At 34.4% G+C, this 24,654-nt stretch overlaps 1 protein-coding gene across 1 annotated transcript in view; it reads right to left on the bottom strand.

Annotated features, from left to right (window-relative positions):
• The window catches only part of LOC144448056 (putative ATP-dependent RNA helicase DDX60), a 48,669-nt gene extending 24,355 nt beyond the window's left edge, over positions 1 to 24,314 (bottom strand). Inside the window, 18 exon segments of the mRNA XM_078138206.1 lie at positions 2,475 to 2,594; positions 3,345 to 3,494; positions 4,055 to 4,219; positions 5,150 to 5,355; positions 6,412 to 6,633; positions 7,322 to 7,370; positions 8,362 to 8,534; positions 9,711 to 9,829; positions 10,777 to 10,876; positions 12,349 to 12,561; positions 13,630 to 13,789; positions 14,153 to 14,341; positions 15,590 to 15,742; positions 16,534 to 16,641; positions 17,244 to 17,805; positions 20,278 to 20,612; positions 23,724 to 23,910; positions 24,181 to 24,314. Of these exon segments, the coding sequence (XP_077994332.1) occupies positions 2,475 to 2,594; positions 3,345 to 3,494; positions 4,055 to 4,219; positions 5,150 to 5,355; positions 6,412 to 6,633; positions 7,322 to 7,370; positions 8,362 to 8,534; positions 9,711 to 9,829; positions 10,777 to 10,876; positions 12,349 to 12,561; positions 13,630 to 13,789; positions 14,153 to 14,341; positions 15,590 to 15,742; positions 16,534 to 16,641; positions 17,244 to 17,805; positions 20,278 to 20,612 (3,024 nt within the window). The 5' untranslated portion in view covers positions 23,724 to 23,910; positions 24,181 to 24,314.
• Positions 24,315 to 24,654: the final 340 nt, after the last annotated feature.

The following is a 24,654-nucleotide window of genomic DNA, read 5'->3' as shown; positions in this document are numbered from 1 at the left end:
TGAGAGTATCTATACTAACACAGACACAAGTTACCTGATAATTGAGAGTATCTATACTAACACAGACACAAATTACCTGATAATTGAGAGTATCTATACTAACACAGACACAAATTACCTGACAATTGAGAGTATCTATACTAACACAGACACAAATTACCTGACAATTGAGAGTATCTATACTAACACAGACAAATTACCAGATAATTGAGAGTATCTATACTAACACAGACAAATTACCTGATAATTGAGAGTATCTATACTAACACAGACACAAGTTACCTGACAATTGAGAGTATCTGTACTACACAGACACAAATTACCTGACAATTGAGAGTATCTATACTAACACAGACACAAATTACCAGATAATTGAGAGTATCTATACTAACACAGACACAAATTACCTGATAATTGAGAGTATCTGTACTACACAGACACAAATTACCTGATAATTGATAGTATCTATACTAACACAGACACAAATTACCTGATAATTGAGAGTATCTATACTAACACAGACAAAAGTTACCTGATAATTGAGAGTATCTATACTAACACAGACACAAATTACCTGACAATTGAGAGTATCTGTACTACACAGACACAAATTACCTGATAATTGATAGTATCTATACTAACACAGACACAAATTAGCTGATAATTGAGAGTATCTATACTAACACAGACAAAAGTTACCTGATAATTGAGAGTATCTATACTACACAGACACAAATTACCTGATAATTGATAGTATCTATACTAACACAGACACAAATTACCTGATAATTGAGAGTATCTATACTAACACAGACACAAATTACCAGATAATTGAGAGTATCTATACTACACAGACACAAATTACCTGATAATTGAGAGTACCTATACTACACAGACACAAATTACCTGATAATTGAGAGTATCTATACTAACACAGACAAAAGTTACCTGATAATTGAGAGTATCTATACTAACACAGACAAAAGTTACCTGATAATTGAGAGTATCTATACTAACACAGACAAATTACCTGATAATTGAGAGTATCTATACTAACACAGACAAATTACCAGATAATTGAGAGTATCTATACTAACACAGACACAAGTTACCTGATAATTGAGAGTATCTATACTACACAGACACAAATTACCTGATAATTGAGAGTATCTATACTACACAGACACAAATTACCTGATAATTGAGAGTATCTATACTAACACAGACACAAGTTACCTGATAATTGAGAGTATCTATACTAACACAGACACAAATTACCTGATAATTGAGAGTATCTATACTAACACAGACACAAATTACCTGACAATTGAGAGTATCTATACTAACACAGACACAAATTACCTGACAATTGAGAGTATCTATACTAACACAGACAAATTACCAGATAATTGAGAGTATCTATACTAACACAGACAAATTACCTGATAATTGAGAGTATCTATACTAACACAGACACAAGTTACCTGACAATTGAGAGTATCTGTACTACACAGACACAAATTACCTGACAATTGAGAGTATCTATACTAACACAGACACAAATTACCAGATAATTGAGAGTATCTATACTAACACAGACACAAATTACCTGATAATTGAGAGTATCTGTACTACACAGACACAAATTACCTGATAATTGATAGTATCTATACTAACACAGACACAAATTACCTGATAATTGAGAGTATCTATACTAACACAGACAAAAGTTACCTGATAATTGAGAGTATCTATACTAACACAGACACAAATTACCTGACAATTGAGAGTATCTGTACTACACAGACACAAATTACCTGATAATTGATAGTATCTATACTAACACAGACACAAATTAGCTGATAATTGAGAGTATCTATACTAACACAGACAAAAGTTACCTGATAATTGAGAGTATCTATACTACACAGACACAAATTACCTGATAATTGATAGTATCTATACTAACACAGACACAAATTACCTGATAATTGAGAGTATCTATACTAACACAGACACAAATTACCAGATAATTGAGAGTATCTATACTACACAGACACAAATTACCTGATAATTGAGAGTACCTATACTACACAGACACAAATTACCTGATAATTGAGAGTATCTATACTAACACAGACAAAAGTTACCTGATAATTGAGAGTATCTATACTAACACAGACAAATTACCAGATAATTGAGAGTATCTATACTAACACAGACAAATTACCTGATAATTGAGAGTATCTATACTACACAGACACAAATTACCTGATAATTGAGAGTATCTATACTAACACAGACAAAAGTTACCTGATAATTGAGAGTATCTATACTAACACAGACAAATTACCAGATAATTGAGAGTATCTATACTAACACAGACAAATTACCTGATAATTGAGAGTATCTATACTACACAGACACAAATTACCTGATAATTGAGAGTATCTATACTAACACAGACAAGTTACCTGACAATTGAGAGTATCTTTTCTCATATCCCTAGTAAATACTCCATACAGACTTTTCCCACCAGGAAGGTCTTTTTTAAATCTGGCATTGATTTCAGCAGCCACCTGGTTTACTAGTGCCTACAAAGAAAGATACCATATGTTTGCTTTTCAAGTCAGAGTTTCTTTTCTTCAATTTACTTACAGATTTAGAGGTGGTGTGACATTTAAGAATATAAAGATCTAGACCTGATAAATTACAGATCTTCTCTTATAAGAGTAATTGTCGAGATGTAGTTTGTTCATAGCTGACTTGCCTCCACTGTGTTAAGTTAAAAGAATTACTAATACATCTGATTCAGTGATTTTACTTAATATTTTTATGAGCTGCATTATATATATTGTTCTACATTTGCCATCTAATAAATTGGGTATACATTTCTTTTGAATGCATCAACTTACTACCTAAATTTAGAAGCATTAAAGTTTTATATTGGGTGACACAATTATTTTTTTCATCGCACGCATTTGTTGTTATGAGTTTCGCAAACAAATACTGGTAGTGTGCATGCACATAAAATGTTACATTTTATGTCACTGTGAACACAAAGAAAAAGTGGAGTGTTTGAATCCTATCATTGTCTCTGACAGAGATTTTGGTTTTTTGTTCACATAAATAAAATGTATCATTGTATGTGCATGTGTGCTGTCACTGTATCAGTGTCTGTATTTTGTGTATTTTGCAACAAAAATATTTTTGTCAGCTGTCAAATTTATGTTGCCTAGGTGAAAATCTACACTCTCTTTTTTTGGTAGTATGTAATAGTCCATTCAGATGTAATGGCTTCTCTTGCAAGTACATGTACCGCTCTAATATTGCATATTACTCACTTTAGTTGGTGCAACATAGACGACAACGCCATCGTGATCTTCCTTTAGTATTTTCCTCATACAATAAAATGATGCGAATGTTTTACCAGATGAAGTCGGTGCCACTATCACAGCTGATTCATTGTTATCAACAGCATCCAGTAACTCTCTCTGTAATAAACAAAATTTTACAAAATATAGTAAAATTGTAACTTTTATTCCTTACAGTGATATTATCAAAATTGCCACTCAGACTTATAATATAGTAATAATAATTATAGTATAAATTGATAAAACACCATACCGAAAAAAATAGGTCTCCTGCATGATCATAACATAGTATAACCAATACCCCTTGCACAGACCTATACTGGCACAATGGCCTTATATAACTTCAACTCCATGATAAATAAATAAATAAATAAATAAATAAATAAATAAATAAATAAGTGAAGGGTCTTATTTGGGGTAAACTTATTTTCTTTGTTTTATTATCAATTATACATGTACAATGGAAAATTCATTAGCTAGCTACCCTCCCTATGCAACCAGTACATAAAAATATTCTTTTAAAAAGTACACTCAAACACAGAATCTTTTAAAGTCACTGAAAATAGACTTTTTATTTTATAAAAAGCAAGGCTTTGCAGCAGTTTTGATTATCAGATAATTATTTCTACCTGTCAAATTGTATCAGGTAAGAATGTAAACTGATCATTTCTTGTACTTACCTGCCATGTGTCTGGTATAAATGTAGAAACTCGAGGGTCGGGATCACTTCTTACATCTCTCTTCAGCAGATGACCCATATGTTGTAATTGAAAACGAGCACTACATAATCCCTTAATGGTGAACCTTTCATCAACACTAGTGTTACTAGGCAAGGACCTTGAGTTCTACATAGTGTAAATATAAAACAAAAATAATTCAGGCTACCCTCCACTCACACCACCACATGATCTAGTTTTTTTCTGGCAAATTGGTTGCCTGAGACATTTGTGTGCTTTGAGATTCATTTGCATGTATGTCTTTTATATATAGTTGATTTTCCGGTTTCAAGATGCATTGCGTAAGTGGACAGCAATTATGTTGTTACAGTTAGTCTTGTTTTGTCTTTATCTGAAATAACTGTTTTATGAGGAAATGACAAAAAGAAATGTTGACCTCTTTGATTATGAGTGATTTTATATAACAAAGACTGAACACCATCAATGATAGAGAGGGATTTTACGAGTGAACACAGGGTACGGTCTGAGTCGTGCGTGCAAACCCCTCAGCATGTACACAATACATGGTATTGTATGGAGAGACACGCAATACATCTTGGAACCGGCGCAGCAACAAGTCTATTGTTGTTGTAGTGGGTGAATCTGGAGTTTGAACAATAAAATTGGTTAAAAGTATTAAAACTGGCCCACACATGTAATTTGTCACTGAAATACAAGCACAAGGCAACAACAACAATAACAACAACACACACACACACATATAATTTGGTTAACACACAAATTCTGGCAACTTCAGCTATAAGTGTTGGCTATCCATAACTTGCCAATAACTTCAAGAAGCATAAGTTAGAGGTTTGAAAGCCATCATAAAGTACATCATGTACAAAGTAAAGTAGCACTACTGTACATGCAAGTTAAGGTTCAAGGACTACAAGTATTAACCTATGCAGAATGCTTAGAATGATCACAACATGGAAACTTCACCGTGAAAATGAATATATACTAGGATGTAGTTCATAATTTGGAATGTCAATCAATATTATTGAATTCGAAGAAAGTAGATGAAAACAAATGTAGAATTGGAGAAATATCACAAACCGTAGTAGCAGCATTATAGTTGACAATCTTGAGTGCCATGTCTTGGAATCCAAGTTTGAGTACATACTCTGCCATTTTAGATTTGTCTTTATTAGTTACCAAATTGTCATACTTGTCTAGAATGGTTTGAATCGTGTCAAACATCTGCACTGGATAATACATCTCTCCTTCAATTGTTTTCAACACTAGTTTGGTAGTTGCTGAATCTATATGCAAATATAAAATTGTGATAAGGCTTAACAGTAAAAATTGTGTCGTTCAGATTACGCTCAATTTTAGAACAGGTGGGGTAGGTAGATTTATCAATTTATTTTTATATAATTTTTTTTTTTCATGTATGAGTGTCTACTTCAGGTAGTTATGTTTTCTGTTGTTTTCCATATTGTCCCGGTGTTATTGGTTTCTTTTCATCAGATGTACAGCCTTTACAGATTGGAAGAACAGTTTTAATTGTGTTTTTAAGTTGATGTCAGTTTCCGCATCCACTATTTCTTGTGAGACTTCGTGATTATTTGTTTCTCGAATACGTATAAAAAGTTTAGGTTTGGTGTGAAAAAGTAGTGGGGTCTGGTAACCGGAACCAAACAATTTTTTTTAGGCCTAACAGAGGTATTTTAATACAATATATATTGTTGCTTACAGGACTTAAAGGTCCATATTGGGTTATAGCTCATGCAGTTTGCTATCATTATATTTTCCATGATGCAACATTCACAATATTCAAGATGGCAGGTTTGCAAGTTCCGGCCTTATTGACTGGCAGAGCTTAGACAACTTTAGTCCCATACAACAGACGTTAATCATCAGCTCAACTGATAAACTAGTAGTTATAAATTACCACATGCGATGCAAATATTGGGGTTAAAGTTAATACATTTATAAAATATATTCCTCTTGTTGTGCAGACCTCCAATTGCGGCTGGACAAAATTTTTCGAATTTAAATTTTCTCTTAAAGAATCAAATAATTAAACTGCCTTATCAAAGCTGACTCAGAAATAAGATTCATTTTTAACAACCACAATATTGCAAAAAAGCTGAGCATTGCTTGCACTAAGGTGTCTGATTTATGAGATTTAAGTATTAATAAATTTATCATGACTTAAATTTAGATGACTTTTAGATAGACTCTTCATGCACTTAGAACAAATTTTCTTGAAACTTAAATCTAATATGGAAGTCTTGATAGATATACCAAAAGGGATCAAATTTCACCTTGTTTAATATTTAATAATAATTTAATAAAAATCAAAGTACACCAACCGCCTCTTGTACCAGACATCGTCTTCTGGTGCTGCCACGCTTGCCAAGCGTAGTCTAGTTTCTTCATCATTGCATCTACAATAACAGCATCACTTTTACACTCATACACAAAGATATCAATCTCTTGTAGTACACTGCCATAGTTTCCGTTCCCTAGTAGTGACACCAACTTTTCTTTCTGTATGAATTGCCATTTATTCAATTCAGTCTTTCTACTTGATTCTGAAGTATATAAAAATAAAACAAACAATTTCGATTCATATTTCGAAGTAAATATAAAACAAACAATTTTGATTCATATTTCAAACACAGTATAACCATTGAGGTAGACACGTTGTATTGTCGTGACATAGACATGCATTATTGTGATGTAGAATGACCAGAGTATATATTCCATATTTTATGTTGAACCTGGCTTATGTATGGTATAAATCATGCTTCCCTTGTGTACAAGTCATGGTGTATATTTTTTTACAAGTTCTTGAAATTTATCAATCAATAAATCAATCAGCAAATTTCTATAGCGCCGATTTCCAGAGCAATGTTCTGTTTAGTAGCGCTGAATGACTAAGGCCCACCATACGCTTTGGTGAACAAACAAGTCTTCAGTTTTATTTTGAAACATTCCAGGCTGGAGGCTTGGCAAATGTCAAGTTGCAAAGAGTTCCATAGTTTGGGGCTACATATGAGAATGAACGATGTACATAGGTGACTTATCTGTTGCAACTTAATGCAAACAGATTCTTGTTTGTAGAACATAAAGAGAAACTCAGTGTGTATGGCTGGAGATGAAGATCACAAATGTACTTTAGTCACAAGACTGGGTCAAAATTATTTTCCTTATACATGTATGCTGGACCCTACAGCTACTTACTAATTCACAGCCAAGTAAGTTCTTTCTTATACATACCTTCTTTATCTTTAATATTTCCTTTAATAATTGCATCCTTTTTGATTCCCTATAGAAAACAAAAATATTCAAAGTTATGCAAATTAAAACTGCAGTCTTTGACTATTTCCATGTATATGTTATTTACTGTAAACACAACTTTTATCAAATGGTCATCAGTATTTATACACATGTTGATATCAAAATGACAGTGTTAAATTTCAAATTCGTTTATTATATCTTTTGGTGTTTCATTATTTTCATTGTAAAAATTGACAGCTTCATGCATTTATTGTGAACTCCTGATGACAAAGTGAAGAAATTACACGCTAAGCCCCCAAAGACCAGGTTTAAACTTTCTTTTGAGACATTGACCTTTGGCCATGACTCTGACCTTCAGGTTTAATTATTGAAATTCAGCAATTTCATGAATGATCAGACACTTTCTACTATTCATTTGTTGCCACCAATTTCTTTTTAAATCATGTCTCCATTCAGTCACATAGAAGTAAAGTATTTGAGGGGGGAGAGGGGCCTGTGTCTTCTATGAAGACTTGTATCTAAACTTGAACTGACACAGCAGTCCACAGTGCACACATGTAAATGCAGCTAACTCGGGTCATTTTCCACACTAAGAGTACATGTACTTGCTGCATGCTCTGCAGCGATTATTTTCTGCAGCAGAAAATACGACAAGCAGGAGAACAAATTACCTAGATACATGTACATGTACCTAACTATTGCACTCGTGAGTCAAAAAGTTATCACAGATATTTATCTCAAATGCCCCCCCCCCCTCCCCCCACATTTGAGTAAAAAAAATTGAAGAAAAATATTAACTGGTGTATAATGATTTCTTGCACATCATGGAATGTGCTGATTTGCATATGGTAATATGATTTTGATAAATTGCACTGCAGTGCAGGAAGTTTGATGCATGCACACAAATAGACACAAACCTTCGTACATACACTTGCACATTATGTAGACAATATTCCATTCAATTCAAGCAATTTCTCAAAAGACAATTTATAGACAACATTTAAATACTTTTCACTTACTGACTGCTTAGGTCGCTGTCCCTTTGCACGCTTCTCTACAATAATCGTTTCTTGTCTCACTCCAAATAACTGTCCATGTAATGACTCACCATATCTTTGCATGTGTCGGGCTAATTTTTGTTTGTCTTTTAACAGTTTCTTCCTCTGCCATGGATCTTTTGGAAGTAGAGCCGCTGTGTATAACAAATGTCAAAAGAATTGAAAATGGTAATTCATTCATAAGTATAGTTATAACAATGGAAACATTAATTTAACAACAACCAAAGTGTTTTGCATAACATATATTCCACAGACTACCAATTCTTGTCATAGAGCTACCATAATTTGTTGCTGTCAACATCCTTGGATTACTAATTTCTGAAACTGGTAGCCCACTGGAACTACCGAAGTTTACAAACCATGAAATATACAAACATGGTAAAAGCATACATGTACAATAGGAGTTGTCAATAGGGCGTGAAATATGTTTGGCTATAGTCGTGAGATAGCACTGAGGGCGAGAGAACAATAGCATACAGAAATAATGTGACTACAATCCTTCAAATCAACAGACTGCTTGAAGACTATTTTGTAATGAATAAAGAATAACATCCATGTACAGAACTCTTTTAATACAATACTGTACACCTAGAAATTTTTGCCACTGGAAATTTTTTATTTTATTTTACAGTCTTCAGCTACGATAGTTCTCAGATTAACTTTTATGCATATTACAAGAATTGTACATGGTGTTCATGATTAGAAAAACACACCCCAAAGGTCAGCACATATATGTACATTTATGTATACTGAAATAAGGGGAGCTGCCCCCAGGATATATAAACATAACTTGCACGTGTATGTCATACCTGCATATACCAATGGAGATATGTGGGTAATGGTGTTTTAGTACATGTAGAAATAACAACAGTATTTGTGGATATAATCACTGGTAAATACTGTATGTGTAATAATATGACTGGACCTGACTGCAAGTGTGGTATTTTACTCAGGGTATTGTACGAGCACTTGCAGCATTCTCAGCAGTTGTACACTCACAAAATTAATACAAATACCCCTGAGTACCCACACTGGAACTCACACATGGCATGCATTGGTTCTATTACATTATGTTTATCTGAAACAGCAATTTCCTTTATAAAAATCATTCTGACTGCGATCACACAATTCTGTGCACATTAGGAACGATCATGCCCTCATTTGCATATCATTTGCATGCACATAGTGTTTTCAGTAGTGCACTGTAGTCCAAATACCACTAGAATGCATGCACACCAGTGTACAGTCATATGTAAGTTCACTGGTTGAGCTACCGGTATGTGATACCGGTACTAATTTCTACTACTTACTGAATGAAGTATCTTTGATATTGTCATACTCATCAGCAAAAGGCTTTCCAGAATGCCAGTGATATTTCTCATCAAAGTCATTTCCACTGACGAGGAACTTCTTCACTTCTTCTTTATCTCTGTTGATGATAATAAAAAAATCTTACATGAACGACATTACAGTGTATATGTGACTCTGAAGTTGTTCATACTTGCAAGGCCAAAAAAAATTGTTTGGTTCCGGTAACCCAACCCAACCTAGTTCTTTACTAGCACTCTTTTTACGTAATTCAAAAAAATTAATGAAAGATTGGAAAAATTTGCACACCATCGCTTTGTTTGATCAAAACAACATGATGGACTACAGTGTACCACATGATATCTTCTGCGTACGGTATAGTACAGAAAGTGTGATTATATCGATGAGAAGTTCTGTAAATATGAAGAGAACATTTGAACAGATCCTCAAAGATAAAACAAAATAAAAAATAAAAAAATTTAAAAAATCCATCCTATTGTGAAATTGAGCGTTATCGGATCCGGAATGACACAATTTCTTTTGGCCTAACCATGAAATATATGTGCAAATACATGCAGCAACAGTGTATACATGTATTAAATGTGCAGTCGTGATGGGCGAATGGTTAGAGTGGATCGGATGGCTTGGAATCTGCAGGTTGCAGGTTTGAGCCCCATCGCTGCCGTTTGTTTCTGAATGGCTAAAGTCCTTGGGCAACATTTGAACCATGAACGACTGTGCCTCAGTATAATCAGGGACCTGTTAGGATAGAGGTTGCAATGAGAATGTTTTAATCCTATGCGCATATAGAGCCTGATACTTGATCAATATCAAAATGTGTGCCTAAGAAATCTGTCACTATATATTTGATGGACTTAACCTTTGTAAAAAATTTAAATGATTCAGAAATTGATATGTAATTTGCTTTAATGAATGAATGAATGAATGAATGAAACAATACAGCAATGCATTACTGTAACATATTTTTGCTGCTTGAAAATAGGAATGTGAAATAACATATCCCAAGTCAGTGTTTGTAAATTGGTAAATTGTAAAAAGCTAACTTACACATTAAGACGCGGCACAGAATTCATTACATCTCCTGCAAACTTCTCAACCAAATCGCACTGCACTGGTATTAAACCTTCCATACGATCTTGTTTAGTACCTGTAACACGTACAAAAGATTACTGCTAAACAATCCTGAATGAAATTTTTACTCAATATGAAATACATATCTTAAACATATTATTTGTATATTGTTTATCATACAACAATCTTCTACCAACTGTATCTCTTAGCTGTACTAAAACTACCTACTAGCAGCAAATTTCTCAACGTCATGTACGATTCAGCAAGTTTCAAGCTGTACTAAAACTACCTACTAGCAGCAAGTTTCTCTATTGATCACAGTGTAATCTTTCACTCCCTGGTGTTTCACTGTAAACAAATTGTTGATAAGACCAAGACTGGCTAGTCACTACACAGATAATATGACACACATTATCACTCACTGACTTCACTCTGATGGTAAACATACAACTCCAACATTTGATATTAAATTAGCAATTTGAACACAATACAACTTATACCAGATTACATATCCCACAGGGTCTCTATCCTGAAGATTCCACATAAAACACCACTACACTAATTAATGAAACATCTGGGAGTGAAAGATTACACTGTGATCAATAGAGAAACTTGCTGCTATAGTAGGCAGTTGTAGCATAGCATAATTGAGACAGGCTAAGTGATACAGTTGGTCGAACATTGTTGTAACACTGTACATACACTGGTCAGAATTCCCATGCAAACTAGTTGACCATATCACCTGTTATACAGTATACATGAGACTGTTTATATTATTTTTAACACTATAATTAATATTTTAATATTTTAATAGTAGTACACAATGGGCTATTTGTCATGTTTCCCTGAGAGACAAAGGAAATGAGCTTGAAACACGTGACAAATACCCATTGTAGTACACTCCTGATGCTGCTGAGGAGATGTGGGTGAAAATTTGTGATTCGCTTCCAGGAAATATTTTGACTGTGTCAGTAGAAATTCCATCAAAAGTATGAAAACAGAGTCCATGAACATTCATTCTCGAACCTGTCATGAGTTTTATGCATTTAAAATTCCTTCATTAGATTGATATTGATACTATGATTATGATTGGGTCAATGATTTTATCAAACCACTTGAAATGCTACTTGAATTGGACTATGTACTTTTTTTGTCTATGACAATGGTATTGCAACTTAACTGCATGACTTAAACAATGATTCAAAATAATATGATTTTGAACAGTTCAATCGCTGGAATATCATTTAATGTATATGTGAGAAAATGTACATATAGGTGACTTCAAAAAATTAGATGTGAAAAGTAACATCCCCAACATGTTTAATTTACGTGGCAAAGGTAGGTAGTACATGTATATGTTTTGTAACTTTCAGTTAATTGTTCACACACACACACACACACACACACACACACACACACACAACCATGCCAAAAGCAGCATTGCTGAAAAGGATACTATCATACTTTTATTAACAAAGTTAAATTTTGATGTAGAGACTTGACAACCATATAAGGTATGACATGTACAATGTACATGTATATACTTACAAGTTTTGGCTGACTTAGAATCCTTACTTCTCCTGGACAATATGCTGAATATGCTATCTTCATTTCTTGATGTTGAAGTAAAAGTCTTACATTTCACTTCTTGTGGCAATGACATATTGGCACCACTACCATCATTCTTGTAGTCAATGCAATCAACAATCAATTGCCACAAAGTGGAGCATACATCTGATATCGATTCGGGTAGTTGTATACCTATGAAAAGAGTTCGCAAGTGTAAAGTCAAAACACAACATGAATGTAATCAGTGTGTCCTCTGAGCCAAATTGATGTGCCACTGATGAACACAATTTCTAATGACACACCAAAATTTGGTGTTCCCTTATCTCTTACTATGTGGTGATCACAAGAAATCCCAGTTTTTATCATTTTGACTCACACAAAAAAATCTGGCTATCATTAAGTAGCACACTGAATGTAATATTACTATAATACACTTTTAGTCTGCCCTAAGAATATCGTCTACAATTCAATTTAAGAATACTTTAACCAGATGAAACCCTGTTGTTGTAAATTGATCTGTAGGGGTATGTTTGTTTGTTGATTTATACAAGGTACAGTTAACTTTTTGGTCTTTTGCATTTGGTCTAGTGAATTGTAATTTTTTTTGTTTCTAGTGAAGTGTTAATCTGTTGATTTCTAGTGAAAAGTGTTATTTGCTTCATTTCTAGCGATGTGTTATGTCAAAGTATTTATTTATTGTGTAAGCTACATTCAGGAACAGATGCATAAAAATAGAAATTATAAGAATGTGTGGTTGAGATTTTTCTCAAAAGAACTAAATCTGGCTTCTGGGGATCAGTAGAACCCTTGGTTCATTTGAATATTGTGTCCCTGTTTAAACTTCTGGTTTACGGAGTTTAATTAGCATACTGTAGCAATGCTTAGGACCAAGTTATGAATATAGGCACACTAAAAATATATTACGAAACTCAAAAAAAGGAAAGTAAAATCCAAATAAATGATAATTTATATCTCTCTATACTTATTAAAATATGTTGACCAGATAACCAATATATAATTGCCCGAGAGAGAAGGCAATTTAATAGTCGTGCTAGATGGGTGCCTTGAAGGCATCAACAGATCCTTTAACTACGCTATCTTCTAGATAGTTTCCAGTCTATTATTATTCATTGGAAGATTAAGTTTTGAAGATTCATATGCAAATGAAGCCCCAACAATATAGCTATTCCCTGCATGAAGTTTGAAAATTCATATGCGAATGAAGCACCAGCTATAACCAGCCCCTGATAAAACACCGACCTTTTTCATGAACTCCATTTAAGGAATTGTCTTCAGTCAATTGCATCATAATTCTGTAGAACAATCTGCCATCCATGATATCTGTTATAGAGTGTGTTTCATCCACTGACAACTGTATGACATCAAGTTGAAGTAGAATCTGATACAGTGAGAGCTGGATCTATTTTTATATATTTGATTTAAAACACAAAACATTACAATTTACATAAATGTATGCAAATCATGGTTTATTGTGACATTGGTGCAAATTTCAAGCTACATGTATATATTGCTAAGACTGTACGTAGCGTTACCTTCTTTTCCTTGTTACATTGTACATTAAATGAAAGTTATTAAAACTATAGTAATCTCAGACTGTTGTTTCCTATAAAAGACTTTTAACTCAGATTGTAATTGCAATAGCCACTATACATTGTACATATGGATACTTCAGATCTCAGAAACATGAAAGTTATCATAATATCTAGTTTGCATTTTAACTGTCAGTGAGGATCTTCATGTAACATAACATTTTGACACTTACCCTCTGTATAAAACTTGGTAGTGATTTCCAATGACTTGAAGCGTGTCGATCTGTTCCGGTAGAGTTTGCTGGTAAGGATTGTGCTCTCACTTGTAATGGTAAGTATGCCATTAGCATAGCATGTACAAAATAGACATATGCCAAGTCGTAATACACAGAGATCTGTTTGAAAATTGAAAACAAAATTGACTTAGGAAAATGCACTACATGTATAGTTGCTAGTATTACATGCTAGCACATGCGTCCATGTGTGTACATAAATACATGTGTGCCTGTGCCACTGTGTGTGCATGTCTGTTTACATATGTGTCTATGTGTTTATATGTGTGCCTGTGCCTGTGCCTGTGTGTGTGTGTGGGGGGGGGGGGTGCATGTATGTGTGCATACACAATAATGACACAATTTGACACACCATTATTGATGCATAGTGTCAATCCTTGTGAATGTGATGCACCAAATTTCGGTGTTCTCCTATCCCAAATATTGACTAAATATTTCATAACTCACAAACAAACCAAATTTTCATCACCTTGACCAACAAAAAATATTTTATTATGATTAATTCACCATGCAAATATACTGGTGACATCTTTCACACCAAGGACATGGTTAATTTAAATTCTATAATTGTGGTGGTTCACTGTACATCATTAATTTACCTTTCACATACCAAAAGATAGTGTTCTATTTATTTTAAGGGTCATAACATCTTGTCTATACTTTTTGTGAATGATTTCCATGTTATTTCCAATGCTATATATGTTTTCCATAATCTACCAATCTTTAGGAGGTTCACACACCTCGAACCCTTGCCAAAAAAAAGTGAAGGCAAAATTTTAAAGAGATGTTATGATCCTAAATTTATTTAATTCCCATAATGCCTTGTTTCCAGTTAATATAGGCTTCTTCAAAACCAAATTTACTAATTTCATAAGTTTCTTTTATAACGGTTATACGATGCAAAATTAGTAAAAATGCTTTGAAATTCCTTGATCCCTGAAGCAAAAGACATCAACAGATCTGCCTCAACTTTGTTCCCCTAAATTAACCCTTTCAGGACTAGAAACTTTCACGCCAAAATTTTTGAACAAAAATTCTTGTTTCTCTGTAATTTTTGGAAAAAGATCAACTTTATTTTAGATCAGAATTCAAGAAATATTACTTCCCAATGAAGTAATATTCTTAAATTTTAGAAAATGTTCTTACAATCAAGTTTCTATTTATTCCAATGTCGTCTCTAGGAATGAAAGGGTTAAGGAAAGATTTATGCTACACAGCAACACACTACGTCTCCAAGTTTGTGACAATGTAAGATTCTCTTTAAATTAATTCTCTGAAAAAAAAAAAACATCCATACATATCTTTTGTCATAACAATACAATTAATTCCAAGCTGTAAACATCAAATGATTAAGAATTATACATGTATGACAATTACCTTTTGATGTTCCTTCTTCCTGATTATTGCCTCTAGAACATCAACACAGGCTGCCAGAGTCACGACTGTTCTCATACTGTAACTGCAATGTCTTCTCATGTATTCATGAATAAGGTATTTTGATATCACTTTTTGCAGACGTTCTTTTTTGTCCTATGAAATAAACATACCAAGAGGCATGTATTGTATGTTTAAAAGACCTAATAAAAAATACTGCGTGGTTCTGATTATGCTAAATTTTAGAATAGGTGGGGTAGGTAGATTTTTTATTTAATTTTATTATATTTTTTTTCCTGTGTGAGTGCACGGTCTAAGTTCAGGTTTTCCATTGTTTTCCAAATGGTCTGTGCTATTTATTCTTCCTATTAAACAGATTTACATCCATTACAGATTGGAAGAATAGTTTTATATTGTCTTTTTTGGTTGATGTCAGTTTCCGCATCTGCTATTTCTGGCAAGACTTCACAATGTTCGCGATTTTATTATTTTTTTCATGAATATGTAAAAATAAAAATATGGTTGGCAGTGAAAATCTAGGTGGGCTTGGGTATCCAGAACCAAATTGGTCTTATTGTAAACAGTTCTTTTTGTGGTGATGACTTGATGATATTCATTACACAACTAATCAATTATTTTCACATATCCACCAACATCCACACTCAAATCATGTCTCATTGATTGGTTGTCAGGGGCAACGTGGTGTTAGTTATATTAGACAACGCAACATTTCAAGAATATCCATTGTTCAACTATGAATCGATTAATTATTTCTGCTATCTCCCATGATGCAATAGCCCATAGCAAAGATATCCTACAAAGACACAAGATCAACTTGATATTTCTCTGAAATTGCAAGTAATTGTAGATGATGTAAAATTATGAAATGACTCTCCAGAACCAATAGTTTATGAAAATGGTTTCTTTACAACTTTGCCATTACTTACCTGTACAATGTCATATTTCTGGATCACCCGAACACTTTGGCTCTTAATGTTTTCATGTACAACTAATTTTAGAACGTTCATAAATATAGGCTTGAAAGCTTTGACTTCCTGTGTAGAAACAAAAGTACAAAAAATTAAAAGACATGTGAATGTTAATGTGGTTCAGATCAAAACATAATGTGCTGCTCACTATATTCTTTGGGTGTTAGACTGCACCACTCTCCCATATTGTCTAAACCGACAAGGCAAGTGCAAATTTGACTGGACCTCCTGGAGAAATTCCTCATTATTAGGGACGATTGTTTAAATAAGACAGAGGGTCCTGGCACTGTGCACACAATATACAAACTTTAAATACCATAACATGCTTTTCTTGTCTCCTACTGACATTGCTTTTACTGCACATTAAGTTGAACACTAACAGTGCTTTTGCTAAGGTTGGGGAACTCAGGTAACAGGAAGGAGGAATGGAGGTAAATGTAGCATAGTTTCCCATACAATCTACCATGATTACAACTTTGTCTGGGAACTACAGTAAAATTACAAGGGAAGCCCAGTAGATTTTACCGGCTAACCTGGCTCTTAATATCAAAAACACTCACTAAATGCAAGCACATGTATTAAACTTAATTGAGTGTAGTAAACCTATTTACCATGATAATTTACATTCAATTTTATACTGAATGTAAAGTTAATAAGATAATATTTACCTTATTTATTCTCATGTGTACGTGATAATGACTCTCTATGTAGTATCCAAACAGTTTGGTCACAGTGTGTTGTATTTCTGATGGATACGCTACATTCACTTTTTCACTAAGACTGTGCAGAATAAGAGTCTGAAACAGAAATCTGGAATTTTTGTTAGTTTCTCCGAAGCAGGCTTTTGTATCACCATCAGCTACCATAATGAATGCTGGATGGTTGTCATGGAGATAGGTTAACCAATTCTTCTCGTACCAATCACCATGAGTGGTAACTACAGGAAACTGGGTATTCATCTGAAGATGAGAAATCAGGATGTGTCTTGCTAACTGCATGGATGGATGACTGTGCCATACACTCTTCATGCATTTGAAGAAGACGATGTTGAACAAACCCCCGCGTTGTGTGAAGTATTGCAAGAACTGCTCAGCAAGATAGATAAGTTGAAGATACTGTCCTCCATGTTTGAAGTCAAGGCTTGGTGTTGATAGAACTTCAAGGAGAAGAGAATCACCGTCAATGACAAACAATTCAGACTCTACAAAGTCATTCATCAAATTGACATACCTGTAACAACAATAGAATGACATCATCACTGCATGAAGTAAAAATGTAATGACATCATCACTGCATGAAGTAATGCAAATGTAATGACATCATCACTACATGGAGTAATGCAAATGTAATGACATCATCACTACATGGAATAACGCAAATGTAATGACATCATCACTGCATGGAGTAACGCAAATGTAATGACATCATCACTACATGGAGTAACGCAAATGTAATGACATCATCACTACATGGAGTAACGCAAATGTAATGACATCATCACTACATGGAGTAACGCAAATGTAATGACATCATCACTGCATGGGGTAACGCAAATGTAATGACATCATCACTGCATGATGTAGCAATGTAATGTCATTATCATTGCATGGAGTAACATCAATGTAATGACATCATCACTGCATGCATGGAGTATTAACAATAATGTAATGACATCATCACTGCATGGAGTAACATCAATGTAATGACATCAATACTTCATGGAGTAACAACAATGTAATGACATCATCACTGTCACCAAAATCTCTTCACTCCGTGCAAAAATAATAGACTGACAACTTCTTCAAAAAGGAGATGAACAATAATAAGACGTCTTTGATTATTCAAGAACAATTTTTAACAGAGTAAATAATTTGGTAGACTGTTGACAGTCGTTCATGCCTTTTTGCTATGTTTTATCTAAAACTAAAGTCGTTGCCTCGCTCCGATCCGAAGCAATACTATAACCACATACTGATCAGCGAGTGCCGGAGGTTCGTGCCTTCCCCGGCAATCGCAGTTCCTATCAGTATGCATTATCCAGTGCTACGGAGCGAGGCGACGACTTTGATTTAGATGAAAAAAGCAAAAAAAGGCACGAACGACTGTCGACAGTCTAATAATTTGGTTAATTGAAGCATAACTATGATTTCCAATCTAATTAACTGGTTTATGGTGAAACATTGCAGAAAAAATGTCACATTTACCATTAGGCAAAAAATAAAATTGTGTTGTTCTGATAATGCCCAATTTCAAAATAGGGTGGGTAGGCACAATTTTTTAAAAATATAATTATATCTTTGAGGAGCTGTACAGATCAACAGAGACTTCTCATTGATGTAATCGCACTATCTGTACTATATGCAAATGATATCATGTGGTATGCTGCATTTCACCATGTTGTTTTGATCACACAGAGGTTGCAGTAAATGTGATATCATCACCTGGGTTTTTCCCAGGAACCCTTGCCAAGAATCCCCAAAAGGGCCAAACAAATCTCAAGTGTAGTATTCAATTTTCTATTTGAATTCGAAGAAATTAACGCGGTCCACTGTTATCAATCAAAATCATATTCAAGTTGATAGCTGAGTGTACTAAAGGAAAAATAGTCTGACAGGACTTTTTCTTAAAATAAAACAAGTCTTCATTGAAGACACACTTCCCTCAAATACTTTACTTGTATGTGACTGAATGTTGATATGATTTTAAAACAAATTTGTGGTACATGTAACAAATAAATACTAAAATGTGTCTGTGATATGCAAGTAATGGATATATTTTCATAATTGCCCCTGATTGTGATATTGAAGGTCAAAGGTTAAGGTCTCAAAAGAGATTGTACACCTAATAAGTTAGGGATAGACACTTGAATGGAGTCTCGGTCTTATGCAATATATCATGATTGTTCACTGTAAATATGGCCATGGCCACATCATTCAGTTAAAAGTTATCTGAACACCAAAAAGTAATGTATGAATTTCTCGTCTTTTTCAGCTTTATCTTCAGACATCATCTTGAAAGAAATTGTCCGCACATAAATACTACAGATTGTGCAATATGCAAAAAAATAGCTTCATTTTGATAATTGATAAAAAAGGTCAATGTCAATATCAAGGTCAAAGTCTTACAAGAAAGCTTGCATGTGATTACATAGGCTTAGACACTTGAATGGGGTCTCTATATATTGAAGTTTTTTAGTTATGCAGTAATATATTGATCTATTACTCACCATTCAGTAACAAGTGATATGAGCACTAAAATTAAATTAAACCCAATTGTCAATTTGTGTCTATTTTTCTTCTTCTATATTACCTGTGGGCATGATATAACAGAAACTGGCGACAAATAAATGCGAGAAAGTGTCTGTGATAGGCACAAATGGCTGGATTACATAATTGCCCCTGAAAGTGAAGATCAAGGTCAAAGGTCAAGGTCTTTAAAAAAAACTTGTACCTGATAATAGGCGGTAGACACTTGAATGGTGTCTCTATGTATTAGTTATGCTGTAAATATTGATTTTAAACTACAAATATGGCCACCATTTGGTCAAATGTGCATGTCAGCTTTGTACCAGGTTTGAAAGAAATCGGATGCTATATGTCTGAGAAATAATGTGTTGCTGACATACAAATGGACGGACAGATGGACAGACAGAGCTCATTGTAATAACCCCCCTTTGGAGGACTAACAAAGAAAAAAACTTACTGTGGACGCATTTCAGAAATCATTGTATTTGCTAAAGTAAATATATTGATCCTTTTGCATCCTGATCGTGTCTTTAATGTTACACAAGCGTCACCACTCTCATCTTGCTGTGTAGAAGTGGAAGTGCTTTCATCCATTTCATGTGTGGAACTTATCTCTGTCCAATCCTCATCGTCCATCAAGTCTACCGGTAGTTGCTGCACATCATGGTTTAGTTCTGTCTCCTCATTACCTTCTTTCTTTTTAGTTTGATCATCACTAACCATGTCTTCCCAGCTGTCTGGAATATCCTTATCATCCTCATCATCCCAAGATTCTGGATAATTGCTAGCCATCTGAAGGAAAAATGACAATCAATCAACAACTCAGGTTGTTGAATCAATCAATCAATCAATCAATCAATCAATCAAATTTCTATAGCACTGATATCCATATGAGCAATGTTCTGTTCTGTAGTGGTCAATGGCTAAACACACCATATGCTTTGGTGAACAACTATTTGAAGGAAAATTAAGTCTAATCATGAAGTCAGAATTGATCATTTCCTCCTTTGACACACATACATACATGTACTGATTACAGCTTCCAACTTGATAACTTGATAAATAAAACAGTGCCTCAATAACTTACTCAACTTTGAAATCTTGTATTAGAAGCTCTGACTATGTATATACTTACATCACAATGTAACATGCAGCAGCAACTACTATACAAGAGTAGAACTACTTAAAGACCTAAAACAAATAATTATTTGGTTCCGGTTACCCAACCCCACCTAACTTTTCACTGCTGACCCTAAACAATTTTTTACATATTCGAGAAAAAAATAACAAAATTGCAAAAATTGTGTGAAGTTTCAGGAGAAATAGTGGATGCTGAAACTGCCATCAACTTAAAAAGACACTCTAAAACTGTTCTTTCAATCTGGAATGGCTGTACATCTGATAGGAAGAAATAAAAAACATAGAGATCGTTTGGAAAACAGAAAACCTGAACTAGACACTCAAACAGAAAAAAATATAATAAAATAAAATAAAAAAACTACCTACCCCACCTATTCTAAAATCGAGTGTAGCCGGAGCCACACAATTTTTTTATGAGGCCTAAAGGCAGAAAAAAGCCTGACCAGACTTTCCTGTATCCGATATTATGAGAAATGGACCAGGTGATTTACTAGGTCTAATGATTTGCACACCTTGTCCTTCTGAGGTCACCCCACAGACAATGGTCATTCAATCTGTCCGAAATGTACACATTTACATTGTTTGACATAATGATATATACATGTAGACACTATATTTAGCATATGTCATGTATCTTCACCTAGATCTTGTGCTTAAGTATAAAGTTCATACATGTACTGGTATTAATCTTTATTGTATTGAATTAATGCATACTGAGTACATGTACATGTACTCATTGTCTCAATTAAACCACGACCTCTTCCATGGCACCATCCAAAACATGCCGTCAACTTGATAACGTCTTATTATTTCAAAGTCCATGGAAGAAATAACCGCTCTGGTTTGCGAGAATGTGCGTGCTGGGATTACACATATACAATACATTTACTTTGATGTCACAAGTCACTTGTGAACCATGGCATGCAAAACAGTTATTTGACTACATATGCAGCTCACCTTTAATTAAGATGCAATGCAAGGATTACTCTAGATCTGTTAGGAAAGCTCATTAACCCCCCCCCCCCCTCACCACCCCCACCCTCCTCTCAAATTGATCTGTACATATATACACTGGTCTAAAACATGTCCCATGTTGTACAATGTATATTGTACAAATGTCTATCTCAGAACACTACAGCGGTCTGAGTCTGTACCAAATTTAACAAATGAAAATTGACCTAATTTTCCTAGAAATTGACATGAAATGAAAATAAAATATGAAATGAAAGTGGTGTCCAAATGAAAATAAAAATGGGTTTAAAACAGAAAAAAAAATATAATTAAATTTAATGAAATCAAAATCAAATTTTTGAATTTAAAATTCACATTGGAATGAATATGAAAATACCAGTAAAATAGTTAAACCTGAATTTGAAGGGAAAGTTTTATTAAAATGAAAACGAAAGTACATGTACACACAATAGTGTAGTCAAATGCAAATGAGCATTCAGTTAAAAATGTAAATTTAAATGAAAATGGTTAAAATCAAAATTAATACTAAGGGGAGGGGGTTAGAGTTGAACATGGTTTTCTCAACTTAACCTCCTCCCCCCCCCCCCATGACCAAAGTCTAAATCATCCCCAGTAAACACATTTTAACATTTTCCAAAATGACCCCCCCCCCAAAAAAAAAAACACACACACACCACATGCACGCACGCACGCACGCACACATACACATGCACGCACACATACGCACACGCACACACACACACACACACCTGTATATTTTTATCATCATGTACATGTTTTACATAGAGATGTTATTTTAATACCATATGGATAACTGAATACATTACTATTTGGTATTTAAAAATTTTCAACTTTTAATACATACGATTTGTACTGTGTTTAATTGTTAATTGTATGCCAATGGACGGACATAATATTTTATTTCAAATGTAATTGGTACCAGCTTGAATGAAACTGTTTGTTGTTCAGCACATTATGCTTTGACAGTCACAAGTTGAACTTTGACACTAGTTTAACAGCTGACCAATTTAGTTAATTTTTTATATTTTGTACATAGTGACGCATCTAGTCAAGCTCCACCCACTTTTTATTGATTTTTCTCGGTAATTGCCAGTTTTTAAATGTGTTGTTGTCCGGTACTGCCGCGCGCGCCGGAATAATATTATCGCCTGTATGTGCTGGCCCTTGCTCGAATTGCGATGAGAAAATACCCACTATTAAAATTTGGATATACATGAATTGATAACTATTTGATTTGATCGACATGTATATGAATTTTGTCGCCGGTATTTGAATAAAGTATTTAGATTTTGTTTTGTCACGTTTCTGACTCGTGGTCCAGCAACCGGCACATCATCATACATTCTCGCAAATCCAGAGCTGTTTAATTCTTAGAACTGCGAGCTTGACGGTGCATGCCGTAAAAGAGGCAGTGGTTGATGACCACAGTCATTTGTATGCTAATATTCAGTCTAAAACGGAAAAGTAACCGGTAACGGTATTTTTTTTTAGAAATATTGCATATAGTATATACCTAATAACACCATTATTTTGTTCCTTCATCGCTGAGTGAACTTGTGCGATCACAGTACAGAAAATATAATATATAAGTTTACCCCTTTCATATACAGTTAGCTATAAAATATGCCAATATTATCGTATTATCGACATTTTATTGTACAGCCATGCAGATACTATGACACATGGTCCCGTCTAGTCTGCAAGCAGGACTTGTGAATATAAGTTCACAGACAACCGTGAAACAACAAATAAAAGTTACCTCAACCATACCTTCCTACGCAAGTTCCGAGACAAAGTTGCACATGTCAGGTCACCACTAGCACTGTACTGTAGTCTTATTTCACCTTCTAGCCGGCTATAGCCTCTCTCACTGCGCCTTCCCGGTCGATATGTCACGTCACCACTGTAGTCTTATTTCACCCTCTAGCCTCTGGCACCTTCCCGGTCGATGACTTATCTGTTAATGAACGATATTTGGCGATAGTGCCTCAATGTAAAATACATTTTCTCCGAAGTGCATGTACACATGACATATTTTCGTTTCACATTGATTTCCTGGTATTGCCTCCATATCGCGACATCGAGTGACGTCATTGTCTAGCACACAAAAAAACCATGCTATAGTATTAATTGGAATTTGGTTTAATTTCGTGGAATGAATAAAAAAAAATGTTGATTATAACATGTACCACATTCAACTTTTAATGAAAATAATAGTGCTACGGACCTCATAACCAGCAAAATTATTTACTTCGCCCGCATGCAGGACACAGACGCGTACGTAGACGTCACGTCCGATAATCGGAAAACAAAGACTCAACCATTTAAAAGAGGGTTGGTAGCGTACACACATGATTGAACGGCACCAACTTCAAACGGCATGCAATCCTCCAAATGGTTTAATTTACACACCGTGCTCTCACGGTATGTAAATGACAAGGTAATGTATACACCTCAATGTATGTGTGAGTGTACATGTTACTGCAATAAAATACGTATATCCCCCTCTCTCACCCACTCCCTTTTTCAAAAATGTACGCCAATAATCGCCATTGCAGACAGTCGCAACACCTATGGTGTGTGAGCTTATTTACAATGTATATAATCAACGCCTTCCTCATGTGATCATGTAGACAAACGGCCCGGGTCAATTTAGGTCAAGGGCCTATAAACTTCCGGCGTAACTTCATTGTATCACGGT

This window comes from Glandiceps talaboti, chromosome 17 (genome assembly GCF_964340395.1).
Source record: "Glandiceps talaboti chromosome 17, keGlaTala1.1, whole genome shotgun sequence".
In the NCBI taxonomy this organism is placed as follows: domain Eukaryota; kingdom Metazoa; phylum Hemichordata; class Enteropneusta; family Spengelidae; genus Glandiceps; species Glandiceps talaboti.
This window is presented reverse-complemented; position numbering and strand designations above follow the sequence as displayed.